Source organism: Protobothrops mucrosquamatus, unplaced genomic scaffold (assembly GCF_001527695.2).
Source record: "Protobothrops mucrosquamatus isolate PMUCROS unplaced genomic scaffold, P.Mucros_1.0 scaffold59, whole genome shotgun sequence".
Taxonomy (NCBI): domain Eukaryota; kingdom Metazoa; phylum Chordata; class Lepidosauria; order Squamata; family Viperidae; genus Protobothrops; species Protobothrops mucrosquamatus.
In genome coordinates, this window is record NW_015386438.1 from 792,910 (window position 1) to 806,565 (window position 13,656).

At 38.1% G+C, this 13,656-nt stretch overlaps 1 protein-coding gene across 3 annotated transcripts in view; it reads left to right on the plus strand.

The window, feature by feature from the left end:
- PFKP (phosphofructokinase, platelet) overlaps positions 1-13,656 on the plus strand; it is a 57,594-nt gene that overhangs the window by 15,509 nt on the left and 28,429 nt on the right. For all 3 annotated transcript variants that reach the window (XM_015811940.1, XM_015811942.1, XM_015811943.1), the window contains exons 4-12: positions 1,360-1,525; positions 4,275-4,319; positions 4,409-4,517; positions 5,391-5,486; positions 7,524-7,616; positions 9,613-9,738; positions 10,924-10,988; positions 12,375-12,444; positions 13,411-13,557. In XM_015811940.1, coding sequence (XP_015667426.1) covers positions 1,360-1,525; positions 4,275-4,319; positions 4,409-4,517; positions 5,391-5,486; positions 7,524-7,616; positions 9,613-9,738; positions 10,924-10,988; positions 12,375-12,444; positions 13,411-13,557 — 917 coding nt within the window. The remainder of the gene's footprint in view (positions 1-1,359; positions 1,526-4,274; positions 4,320-4,408; positions 4,518-5,390; positions 5,487-7,523; positions 7,617-9,612; positions 9,739-10,923; positions 10,989-12,374; positions 12,445-13,410; positions 13,558-13,656) is intronic.

Consider the following 13,656-nt stretch of genomic DNA (forward strand, 5'->3'; position numbering starts at 1 on the left):
TGCTAGAGATCTTTTCTCACTTTCATATCCCCCCCCATTTTATTTCTTATTTTTATAAGCTGTGATATTCTGCACATGAAAACTATTGCAGTAGTTGAGTTCCAAACAGGCACGTGCAAGATCTCACCTCATGAAAAGGAAAAGGAAAGTTGCCAGAAGATTTTGTTTTCCTTTTCGTGCTCTCTCTCTCTTTTCTAAGCTTCCTGTTTGCCTCTCAGTTATGAAAATGGCAATTCCGAAAAACGTCCTCTATTTGTGGTAAGAAAAATGACTGCGAAGATGCATTTGAACCAGCATTACAGTACTGATTGTGCAAGCTCTCTTGTTCTTCAGGTCTTCGGCCTACAAGAATATTTTTTTCCTCTCTGAAAACTGTGCTCATTTTGGTGAAGCTTCGCCATGTAGGTAGTAGAAGCTAGCATTCAGAACTGAAAGAGCTTGTTGCTACCTTTAGGCTTCAGGAAATATTTGCCTTTCCTTGTGAATGGAACAGTGAGAAATAACTGTGATTTGCCATTTCTTGGTTAAAATTGCAAGGGTAAGGGGCCATATAGAAGTGGCTCAGATTCACCAATTGGGCCATTCTTGGTAAAGCATAGCTACTCTCATTTAAACACGAATAATATGGTAAAATGTGCAGAGTCCTATCTACAAATCTAAAATGGCCCCTCTCTCCCCCTCTTCTCTCCTCCTTCTTCCTCTCCCCTGCCCCCTCCCTCTCCTCCTCACTCTCCCCGACCCCTCTTCCTCCCTCTCTCCTGCCCCATCTCCTCTTTCTCCTTCTCCCCTCCTCCGCCCCCTCTTCCTCCCTCTCTGCTATCCCATCTCCTCTTTCTCCTTCTCCCCTGCCCACCCCCTNTCCTCCCTCTCTCCTGCCCCATCTCCTTTCTCCTTCTCCCCTCCCCACCCCTCTTCCTCCCTCCCCCTCCTCCTCCTCCTTCCTATTGGACAATGGTTGTCCAAAGTTTGAAGAGAGGTCTTATTCAGATCTGCTACCTGAAATTTTTCACACCCATGTTGAAAAAAATACAGCTTCTCAGACATTCCCGAGAATATTCAATGAGGCTGGTATTTATGGCGTCCAATCTATTTTTTTATCCTTCCTAAAAACAGCCCAAAGGAAATTTCTAGACACAGCATACAGTTTATATTCTGAATTAAAGGTCTAATTAACTTCTTTCTTTTCATATTCTTGTCCTTATAGGGCTATACAATGCTAAAGTGATATTATGTATATCTTGAGACTAAGGTCGTTCTAGGATGAGACTCAGAGGGAAGGGATTCTTCTTGGGTACTTCTGGATATATTATTACTTCGTTTTCTTTCTTTTTCTTTTTCTTTTTTTTTCTTTTTGGTCAGGTGAGATTGAAGAAGAAGCTGTAAAGAACTATGCTTACCTCAACATAGTGGGAATGGTTGGGTCCATTGACAATGATTTCTGTGGGACAGACATGACTATTGGCACAGATTCTGCCCTGCATAGAATCATTGAAGTTGTGGATGCCATCATGACTACTGCTCAAAGGTATTTTATTCACTGGAAAAATATCAGAAAGATTGAGATGACATATAGAAAATTCAAGTAAAAGCTAAAAGTCCATAGTTCAAGAGTTACACTGAAACGCAAAATCTCATTGATTCCAATCTTCTGCTAAAATTCAAAGGGAGGTAATGATCATATACCACATTGTCTGTATTATATTTTGTGACCAAAAGAGGAACTAGTTACAATACCAAGGAGGGCTTTCTCCTGAAAATAATATTCCTACTTCATACTTTAGAAAACTGTGCCATGAAACCATGGTTTTGTGTCTTTTTCTGCCTTGTCTTCAGTGGCAGTCAAAACTTACCTTGCCACAAACAAGTTGTCTTCATAGATTGCACTAAGCCAAAAGATAATTTGCTGATTTAGAGTAACAACTTGTAGGCATTTATTCATTTTGCTTTATAAACTATGGTCTGTGGTTAGGTGTTGTGTGAACAAACTTCAGCAAGTCTGTAGTTAAGCAAATTAATCTATGAATCCAGACTCTGATGGCCTTTCCCCACACACTTTTTCCAGAGAGGACAGGGAAGGTATTCCATTTTTCTTCACTTTTTAGAAAACCAATTGATATGGATCTCCATAGCTGAAGAACTTCTACAGTTCTCAGTCTTTTCTGGAAGATATAATGCATATTAACATTTTTGGGATAGGACATTCCATACTGTAATAATAATTTGTATTATGGGCTACTGCGGTTTATCATAGCATACTTTTTGATTTAGCTTCTGAGCATCTCTGAAATCCATTTCAGGTCCTCCATATGGACAGCAAAAAACTGCTCTTTTTGCCCACTCTTGCTCCATCACGCCTTTGGAAGCATTTATTTCTTTTTTAAAGCTAACAATGGCTTATTGTACCTCAAAAGACCAAATTGTGGTTTGTGCAACCTGGAACTTTTTGCAGTGAACCACAACAACTAATTTAAAAAAACTGCTGAAAGCCAAAAAGAGTGAAAAAAGATGAAGTACATGTCAATATATGATCCCTGACATAAGAAAATTATTCCTTTATTTCAGATGCTTCATAAATAGCTACATGGAAATACTGTACAAGTAGTCCATTACTTACAACAGTTTATTTAGTGACTGTTCAAAGTTACAGCAGCACTGGAAAAAGTGTCTTATGACTGTTTTTCCACATTTACGACCATTGCATCCTCATGGTGACATGATCAAAATTCAGACACTTGAACTGACTCATATTTATGACAGTTGAATGTTCTGGGATCATGGGATCACCTTTTGCAACCTTCTGACAAGCAAAGTCAATGGAAAGCTGTATTCACTTAACAACTTAACAACTGCAATGATTCACAACAACTGTGGCAAGAAAAGCCATAAAATGGGGCAGAATTCACTTAACAAATATTTCACTTAGCAACAACAATTTTGAGCTCAATTGGGTTTTGTAAGTTGAGGACTATCTGTATAGAAATTTGTTCTTGAGAAACACACTCTTTCTTAACCTTATTGTCAAGATAGTTGCTTTTTGTCTCCCAGATATGTCTCTTTATGACATTTAGGAGTTTACTCCATACTTGGTATCATGACAGATGCTACAGCTAGTATTACTCTGTTTTTTTTATTATTAAATGTTTACCAATCAAGCAGATGCCCTTCCAAACTTTTTTATACCCTGAAATCTTAAAAAGCTTAATGGGAGGATTTCTCCCCCCCATGATGTGTTCTTTTGGCATTGAAGGAGTGTGGAAGGGAGAGTGCAGATTCTCCATACAGATATTATTTAATTAATCGTAAACATCCCCTTAGAATTTTATCATGAACTTAATAGAAGGACATTCCGTATTGTCTTCTTTGAAAGGAATTTTAAAGGCAAACATCCCCTTTCATTTAGCTGAATGGAAACTAGTAAAGAAAGGAAAATTTGGGAGAATTTTTCTGCCCAGTGCAAATGGAGGCTTCCTTCTTGCATTTCACCCATAAAAAAGTACCTTGTTGAGCATGCCAGGATCACATTGTAGTTTATTACCTAATCTTCATGATCTTACACCATGGCTTAGCATGTCATTCAACCTGAGCTTTTGCATAAATCCTGTTGTCAAAGAGCTGGAAGCAGCTCTTTGGAAGTTTGCAACCTTTGGCTGGCTCTGGGAGTGATGGAAAATGAGCCTTGGGAGGCATGCATGAATTCCTAAAAACAGCAGCTGAGACTTTTCATCACTTTCAGTGGAATTTGTCACATCACTAGAGAGGTGCTGCCATAAGAATGTGGCACACAAATATATGACAGGGGAAGGAAGAACCTGGACTCTCCTTGTCTCGTGCTTTCACTGTCTATTGCATAGTTCTGCAAGGCAATAAGAAGAAATATGTTTGAAAAAAAATTGTGCAAGTTTTCTTTTGAGTTCTGGTAGTATCCATAACTGAAAGGTAATAGCAAACATAAAGAATAACCTGCAGCCCCTTGTAGATAATAACTTTTCCTTAAACTTTAGAGTGATATGATGGTTTCCAGTAGTAATTGTGGAGAAATATGAGAAAAAAATACTTGGGTATTTCTTATAAAATGATGCTATAGACCTTGTTGCCAGCTAGACCATGAATTAAGGAAAGTCCATCTGAGAGGGGGCGAGAAGGAAGCAAGAAATAAACAAAGAAACAAAAAATAAGCATAGGAGTCATCCACTTAATGCCAAACTCAAATTTTGTACATTTGGATAGTATCTTACTGTTTGTTTTGATGTTGATCTATGTTGTGATTTCTGTAGCCATCAGAGGACCTTCGTCCTAGAAGTGATGGGAAGACACTGTGGGTATGTATCAGCAAGATAAACCATTTTTAGTAAAACATTGTTGTGGTGCACACTTCAGATATTGATTGGGAATTTCTTCTTTGCCCTAGGTATCTGGCACTTGTTAGTGCTTTAGCCTGCGGTGCAGACTATGTATTTATCCCTGAATATCCACCTGAGGAAGGATGGGAAGATCATATGTGTGCTAGGCTTTCTGAGGTAATCCTTCTCAGCTTTGGGCTTCCTTAGGAGATTATCAGCTCCCTGGGGAAAACTGAGCACAAACAACCCAAATTTCCAGTCTCTAGAGCCAAGGTTGCCTACCCCTGCTCTAAACAGTAACTGTACCAAAATGGACAACATGACCTGTGAGAGCTGTTCCATTTGGCATTCTTAGATTATCTTTCTTGTGTTTCTTTTCTACAAATGGAGCACTATAATGGAGGGTAGCCCCATGCTGCATGCTGCAGTCCAATTATTTTTAACTAAGAAAATGTGGCCATTCCCTTAATGGCTCTAGGCAGCTTGCAAAACCATATGGTTAAATTAAGTTACTGTTGAAAGCAGGAAGTTGGTTTGCTCAAATAGCATAGATGCACAAAAATGTCACTGGGCTTGTTGACATCTTTCCCCCCAAACTAAGGCATCAAAAATTCATTTTAATGGCAGAATTTATTTCTGAAAACTATGGGCTGTTCTCTTTCAACTTGTTATCTCAGGAGAGTTGTCTGCCTTAATTCTTATGCTCAACTTTATCATGATAGCCTTGTTGAAGGCTAGAAGTCTCAACAATCTTCAGGAATTGTGACTATGAATGGGTTCACTACAGTTCCCAGAATGTCCAGCCTTGGTCTGTGTGGGCCTTGAATTCCAACAAAGTCTAAACTAGGGTAGGGGATGATGGCCCTTTTATGACTTGTGGACTTCAATTCCCAGAATTCCTGACCCAAAATTCCTTATATGCATATTTAGAATATTTGTATCTCATGCAGTAAATAAAAGGTTTTCTAGCTATGTTCAGAATTCAGTCTTCCACTGTTTATTCCAGCTTCTGTAGCTTTACTGATCTGTCTTAAATTTCTTTCATCCTAGAACCGTGCCCGAAAGAAAAGGTTGAATATTATAATTGTGTCAGAAGGAGCAATTGATTCCTTCAACAAGGCTATCACTTCTGAACAAGTTAAGGATGTAAGTATATAGCTGTCCATCATGACATCTGCTGAATGTTGAATCCTGTAATTAAAATGCAGTCTTTGTTAAGTACTGTTACAATCAAGATTGCCTTTGAAAACCATACATACATACATACATACATACATACATACATACATACATACTATAGAAAATTTGCTTTCATGTTATTAGCTTCTGTGTTAAACTAAATAATACATATTGAACAAATATCTACTGTGTAGAATGTTCAGCAATATTGATAAAGCTTGATTCTGCAGATGCTTTAATTTGAGTTCTAGTGCAGGTTCCCCTGTCTGCTATGTGGGAAATGTCACTGTGTCAGTCTGCTCAAAGCAGTACTTGGTAGAGATCTTAATCCCATTTCAATTTCAAGCATGTTTCACATGTGATAGTCAGTTGAAAAGAGTGCCAGCTTTCTAAAAACTGCCCTTGTTTTGTCTGTTTTTTGTTGGAAGCCTGGGGAACACTTTTGGTCCTTAAAGCTTTTTTGTGATCAAGATGTGGGATGAGTCACTCTGAATGAGATGGATGGTTTCTAAATTTATGATATAAAGAAATAAAATAAATGAATAAACTTTGGTTCTACTACTGTGTTGATATAAAAACACAAATCAAGACAGATAATGCCTCAGTTTTTACAGTAGCAAATTGCCACTTGATTCATGGTCATTTGTATTTATCCAGGTAGTGAAATTACCAACTCTTAGAAAATTCAGCCTTTGATGAAATATGGCCATCTGCACAGATTAGATACCCAGTTCTATAACCTTCCTCTTTTCTTTGGCAGAAGTCACTACGCTTTACTTAAAAAAAAAAAAAAAACATTTTAAAAGGCAAGGCTACAGTTGGTTCAAAATATATTTAACAGGAATTGATGTAGGATCCTTTTCTTTCCTTTCTTAATTGGACATTAATGGAAATTCCTTTTACCATACATTCTTTAAAGGTTATGATTGAAATATTGTGTAATTTGCCCTTATTTTATTTTTAATGCAGCATGGTTCAGTTTCAGTTGTTCCATGCTTGACTCCCTCTGTTTTTCCTTTTTTGTCAGCAACATTAAAATCTGCCTGGAAAGTATTTCAATCTTTTTGTTGCTTTAAACACATCATTCTCAATTTGTTTCCTTTTTGTGGTTTGTTAATAAACATCTGATTAAAAGCTCATTACACAAAATTGATCTGATGTTTTACAAACATGACAGCTATCAGCAACTCTTGTCAAAACAAACGTTTTCACTGAATTTGTGGACTGCAGCCATAAGCAAATCAGAACTGCTACAAAAAGGATGTAAACTAGTTTGGACAGCTTATTTATTTATCATTATTTCAGTTTATGTCACCACTTGTTTCTCAAGTAGCGACTTTGAGTCATGAGAGAAATTTAAAAATCAACAAAAAAGCAACAAATAATGTACATATAGAGCAGAGACACCCCCAAAAAACTTTTCAGCTCATTTAACCCTTTACAAAGTTCCAGATTCTTCATCAACCCCCAAATGTTTATAATATGCAAATAATTTAATAAATATTATTTAATTAATAGAATATACGTAACAGCAATGATAGCTTGATTGGTCCCATCAACCCTGATCAACATTGACCATTTTGGAGAACTTTGGAACTTTGATAAGAACAATAATTACAATCCTATCAACAATCCCATGGGCTCCCCTTAGTTCCCTGATTCCCACACATGGGTCAATAGCCATGTGTGTAAGGCTTTTCAGAATGCTAGTACAGTTGGAATAGCTGGATCTTTGGAAGGGAGTGGATTGGGGTTCCAGATTGCTGCAACTGAAAAAGTCCACTTCTGGGGTCCTATCAGAGGGCATTCCCTAACAGAGAAGAGGCCCAGAGATTTAAATTTGATGGTGAAAGAATTAGAATTAGAACTGAATTTGCGAGAGGCATTTTTCAAGGCTTACATTAGATCTTCTACTCAGTGCTCATGTAAGGAAAATATCTGCACACTTGCTGCAGCTCCTAATCCATCTTCTTCTTTGGGTTCACCTTTGGTCTTCTTTTGCAGCTTGTAGTGAAGCGGTTGGGGTTTGACACACGGGTAACCATTCTTGGCCATGTGCAACGAGGAGGCACACCCTCTGCTTTTGATCGGATTTTGGTGAGTGAAGTTAACCAATTTGTTTCTGAGTATCCGAAGAAGAATAGCCTTTCCACCACAACCTAGTTTTAGATGGCATTACTTAATTTTTCTTCCTTGTTCTATCCTTTGAGCCATGGAAGGAATTAATGGAAAAATGTTTGAACTTAGGTCATATGGTTAAATTTCTATTCAGCCATGCAGTCGCTAGACAAAGTTGGAAAGGTCCTCCCTCCCTCCCTCCCTCCCTCCCTCCCAGAGTTGGTGAGTTGTATGAAGCCTTGGGGCATAGAAGTGCTCATTCCCAAAGACTTTTGAAAAAAGAGTGCTCTGGTTTTGAGCTACCACATACTTTTTATACAGGTAGCTCCTTCCTTTCTCCCTCCCCTCTCCCTTCTCCCTTCTCCCTCCTCCTCCTCCTCCTCCTCCTCCCCCTCCCCCTCCCCTTCTTCTTCTTCTTCTTCTTCTTCTTCTTCTTCTTCTTCTTCTTCTTCTTCTTCTTCTTCTTCTTCTTCTTCTTCTTCTTCTTCTTCTTCTTCTTCTTCTTCCTCCTTCCCTCCCTCCTTCCCTTCCTTCCTTCCTTTGTCCTTCTTTCCTTTCTTCCTCCCTTCTTCCTCCTCCATTCTTTCTTCTTCCCTCCCTCCCTCCCTCCCTCCCTCCCCTCCTTCCTTCCTTCCTTCCTTCCTTCCTTCCTTCCTTCCTTCCTTCCTTCCTTCCTTCCTTCCTTCCTTCCTTCCTTCCTTTGTACTTAATAGCAAAATCTCCATTATTATTTATAATTATTAAAAAAATAATAAAAACAGAGGGGAAAAACCATCCCTAAAAACAATGTAGATAAATATTTTAATTTCTACTTCCCTTTAATATATAAAACTGGGGAAATTGTGTTCTTTTGGAGAAATAAAACTATGGTAAGTCTTTCCAATTTCTATATTTAGATAATTATCCTACAAAAGTTAAAGGTGCTCAATTTAAACTGAAGTAAAGGAAATGGGAATAGTAAAAACTCTCTTAGGCAAATTATACTTTCAAATCTATTCAGATTTTTTTAGTCATTACACCAGAATGGTCAGTCTAAAGTGATCCAGAAGTGGTTCATTCACAAAAGAAGTCACAAGGAAAGAGAGGTAGAGGCAGAGCCTAAAGTAGAGGGATTGGTTGCAATTTGGGGTTGCTTAGCTTCCATCTTTATTTGGTTCTAATATGTGTACATAGAGGCCCATACAATGACCTAGAAAATCAGAGTGAATCCCCATAGTTGGGTAAGACTGAGAGCTTCAAGAAATTGGATGAGCTACAAAACAGGGCAATACTTGGAATAGACAGAAGATGCTAGATATCATCCTTGTTCAAATCTAGTTTCTTTAAAAGACATACTTAATGTAAATAAACAAGCACTTAGTCAACTCTAGTATCATAAAGCAAATACTTTGTTCTCTTGAAGGTTTCCGAGCCTTTAAAGACCCACTAGATTCTGTGCTGATAATATTATAATTGATCTCCCTCTCTTTTTAATTTTATAGAACTGATACTTTTTAAGGTGGGTTTCACAGGGGACCATTGGCATGCTTCAAAACCATCTACTACTACAGTGGTGGCGAACCTATGGCACACATGCCAGAGGTGGCACTCGGAGCCCTCTCTGTGGGCACGCAAGTCGTTGCCCCAGCCCTGACTCCTCCCGCAACCCCCTCCTCACCAGCAGCCTGCCTGGAGGAAAGTCTCCTCCAGGTGCGGCCCACGCGGAGCAGTGCAGCCAAGGAAATGGCAGCCGGGCAGCAGGGGCCCTCGTGCCCCATCATGTGCAGATGATGCTATGGGGTTCAGGTGGAGGGCGTGGCCGCCATGGCGCTGCAAAGCCACCTGGGAGATCTGTGGTGAGTGGCCCTGTGGGGGGAGGCGGAGCGAGGGGGCAGGGCGGTTTTGGGGCACTTGGTCTCTAAAAGGTTCGCCATCACTGTACTACTAGGTGTTCTAATGCCCGTAAAAGAACCAACCATGTTTGCTTTTTTAACAGGCCAGCCGTATGGGAGTAGAGGCTGTCCTTGCTCTTCTGGAAGCCACCCCTGAAACACCTGCTTGTGTGGTGACCTTATCCGGGAACCAGGCTGTCCGTCTGCCTTTAATGGAGTGTGTTCAAATGGTGAGTTTTCAAATGCAGTGAGTGGCTGCATTCATTTGCTAGTATGATCTAGCAATCAATAGTCTATTGTCAGCTGGAACACTTGCAGTGACATAAGAAAAAATGCTTATCAGCACTGTGGACAATCAATTCCAGTCAGTCTTACAGTAGGAATAATTGGGTCAAATGGCTGCTGGGAGTTTAATAGCAAACTGGGGTGTTGGATTGTGATAACCCAGAGGACTTTGATAAAGGAATTTGTTTATCTTAGGCCTTGTCCTTCCTGTTTGTTTTGGCATACCATAGTATGTGTACACTCTCATGAGCACGTATTACATCATGGGAATATAGAATGGCTGAAATCCTTCTTGGTGCTCCAAGCTTCCACAGTAAAACTACACAGAAGCACTCCTTAGGATGAAATATATTAATACATACTTTCAGAGAATCTGCCTTTCTTGTTTGTTTTTCTACTTAAATATCAATCCCAATTTACAAAAATATTGCGCCATGGCTGTTTGTCAAAATAATTCACAAAAGAATGAGTCAAATTAACAGCTACATGTGTAAGACCATCTAGGTTGCTAATAAGACAACACTTTTATTACAGGTAGTCCTCAACTTATAACCATTTGTTTGGTGACCATTCAAACTTACAATGACATTGGAAAACTGACTTTTCACATTTTTTTTCACATTTACAACTGTTACATCAGCCCATGGTCATATGATAAAGATCTGGATGCTTGGTAACTGGTTCTTATTTATGATGGTTGCAGTGTCCTGGGGACGTGTGATCACTTTTTGTGACCTTCTGATAAGTAAAGTCAGTGGGAAAACCAGATTCACTTAACAATTGTGATACTAACTTAATGACTTCAGAGATTCACTTAACAACTGTGGCAGGAAAAGCCACTTAACAAACACCTCACTTAGCAACTGAAATTTTGGCCTCCGTTGTGGTAATATGTCTATAATATTAGGTATAGCCTTGAATAGGACTGATTATTATAAGGGGTTTTTGCTCTGGGATAAATGTATATAAAATTTCATTCTAATTCCATCAAAATCATTAAAAATTCAATTACATAATCCCATTTGTGGAACTGCAATGTTAGCCCATCCACTTTCTACTCTCGGAGCTTGCTTTGAGAGACATTATTCTTGCCTTACATATGATTTGTTTTGTTTTCCCTAATTCCAAAGACTCAAGATGTTCAGAAAGCTATGGATGAAAGAAGATTCAAAGATGCAGTAGAACTCCGCGGAAGGTGCAACATTATTATTTTTTCATCTTCTGGAAGAAATTGTTGGGTTGGTTTCCATTGAACAGCGATGGTTAATTGTAGATAAGATACTTTTGAGAGCTGAAGCAGGCGCAGCCAAGCAAGGCGCCACCATCTTGGGAAGATAATACTAATTATAATTATATCAAAAGCTTCTGCTTGTAGGTAATCATGGGAAAAATAGTTTATCTTCCTAATAATTTCTCAGTTCTATCCATGTGGGGCAAAATTCTACTCAACTGAGGTAAAACCTTAGGTCTTGAATTGCGCCTAAACGAGGAGATAATGGAGAAACCATGATTTTATGAGCCATGGTGGCATAGTGGTTAGAATGCAATAATGCAGGATAATTCTGCTGACTACCAGCAGTTTGGCAGTTCAGTTCTCACTGGCTCAAGGTTGACTCAGTCTTCCATCCTTCCGAGGTCAGTAAAATGAAGACCCAGACTGTTGGGGGCAATATGTTGACTCTGTAAACCACTTAGAGAGGGCTGTCAAAGCACTATGAAGTGGTTTATAAGTCTAAGTGCTATGCTATTGCTTTTGAAATGCCACTAGTTAAAGCAGTGGAAATTGCTTTGGGGAAAAAAAGAAAGAAGTATATTCTGAAGCATAAGTATACAGTATTAGTGAATCTGGATTTTTTCCCAAATGTGTATGTGTTGGTAAGACTTAAAGGAGTCTGAAATGTCTCCAGATTGGTACCATGAAGCTCACATACACTAAGGATATCTAGAGGTTTTTGGTTTTTTTTAAAGTATGGGATGTGAAATTGCTATTGCCAGGTTTCAAAATGTTATAATTCTTGCTGTCAATGGCTCTGTGCCATGGGGGCAGGTTACTGTTCTAAAAATCTATACAAGATAAAAAGTTCTCTCTATCCCCACCTCCCAGTTTTATTGCAAAGGGATACTTTTTCTTATAGTTTTTTTTTTTGAATAAAAAATAGCTGGCTACAAGATGAGACAGGCAAAATTTCACAAGAGTTATGTGTTTTGCAACATAAGATTTGGGACATTTCATTTACTTTGTATTAACCTATTACAACATGTGAATATAAATATTATTTTTTAAAAAAAAAGTCATGGGAAATTACATGATGGCATTTATCACCTGCAGAAATAGCAGTCTTCTGGAAGAGGGACATCATTTTGAGGCTCAGTCCATTTGTAGAATATTAGGCTGAGGAAGGATGGCAAAAATATAAAAAAATAAAACAGACTAATTATTATATTTGCTCATTGTTTGTTTAACTATCTACTTATTTACTTAGCAGATCTATATCAAGGAACTCTTTTATTTTGTCATAACAATGTAGTGCCACTATGTTTTCCAGTAATGTTATGAAAAGAATGGGAATTGTTTTTATAGGAGTTTTACCAACAACTTGAATACCTACAAGCTCCTGTCTAACAAAAAGCCAGAAGACGAACTACCTAAGGTACACTTCATAAAGTCCTTGCGTTTTTTGTGTTATTTCTCATTTTCGTTTGCTTGCTAATCATTTTCAATTATGTCAGAAAAGGAAACAGATTAAGAGTTTGGAAAAATTACAGCAAAACATTGTTTTGATAGACTAGTTTTAGGTTTGGGGTATACCTTTCCATATTTAAGAAAGTCCACTGAATCAAAATTTGAGTATTGCTGAAACTGACTTAACTTGCTAATTTTTTTATCTGGTTGTGTCTGGAGCTTTTAAAACATGTATTTAGAGATCACCTTATTTTTTGGAACTTCGTAGATTTGTATCATAGCTAATTAATACTTTACATTTAAAAATATATCTTTGAGGATTAAGAATATTAAGAAGGCAGGGATATACATAAAAATTAGATTTCCGTGATACAGTTGTCTGACTGATGGATCAGATGAATTAATTTTGTATATGAACATAGGGACTTCATTGGGTATTTGAACTTTGACATCCATGGTCTGCCACAGATAAGAAATAAGTTTAGCACAGTTTAGAACAGAGGTAGATAATCTTGGCTCTTTTATGACTCATGGACTTCAGTTCCCAGAATTCCTGAGCCAGCCATGCTTTTGATATTTATTTATTTCATTTTAAGAAAATGTATTTCTTCTTTTGTATGTGTGTATTAGCTAGATTAAAATCAACACTGGCATTCAAATCAATTGTGTTACATTGCATGTTTTCCTGGTTTTCTAAAATAAAGTTTAGGTAGTTAGAGCCTTCTTCAAACAGAAATTAATGTAGTGGTAATGGGATTATTATATCAACTCTAATTTTCAAAAAAACACGGGTTCTAAAATTGGGAGGCTGCTTTTAATTGCTTACATCAGGAATTGTTTAAAATGTCTGAATTCATTTTTTTATTCTAAAGTCATCCTGATGTGCCTTATGTGTTCTTTTGTATTCCAAACCACCTTGTCACTTCTTCTGCAGAGCAATTTTACTGTCGCTATCCTAAATGTGGGTGCTCCAGCGGCTGGGATGAATGCTGCTGTCCGTTCTGCAGTGAGACTTGGAATCACTGAAGGACACAAAATGTTAGCTGTTACTGATGGCTTTGAAGGCTTTTCTAGAGGGCAGGTCAGTATTTCCTAAGTTTGTCTGTTGTCACAATTTTATGGAAATAGTCTCAACAGGAAGAGCAGCCTTGCCTTGCCTAGGTTCAGGTGCTACATTAGA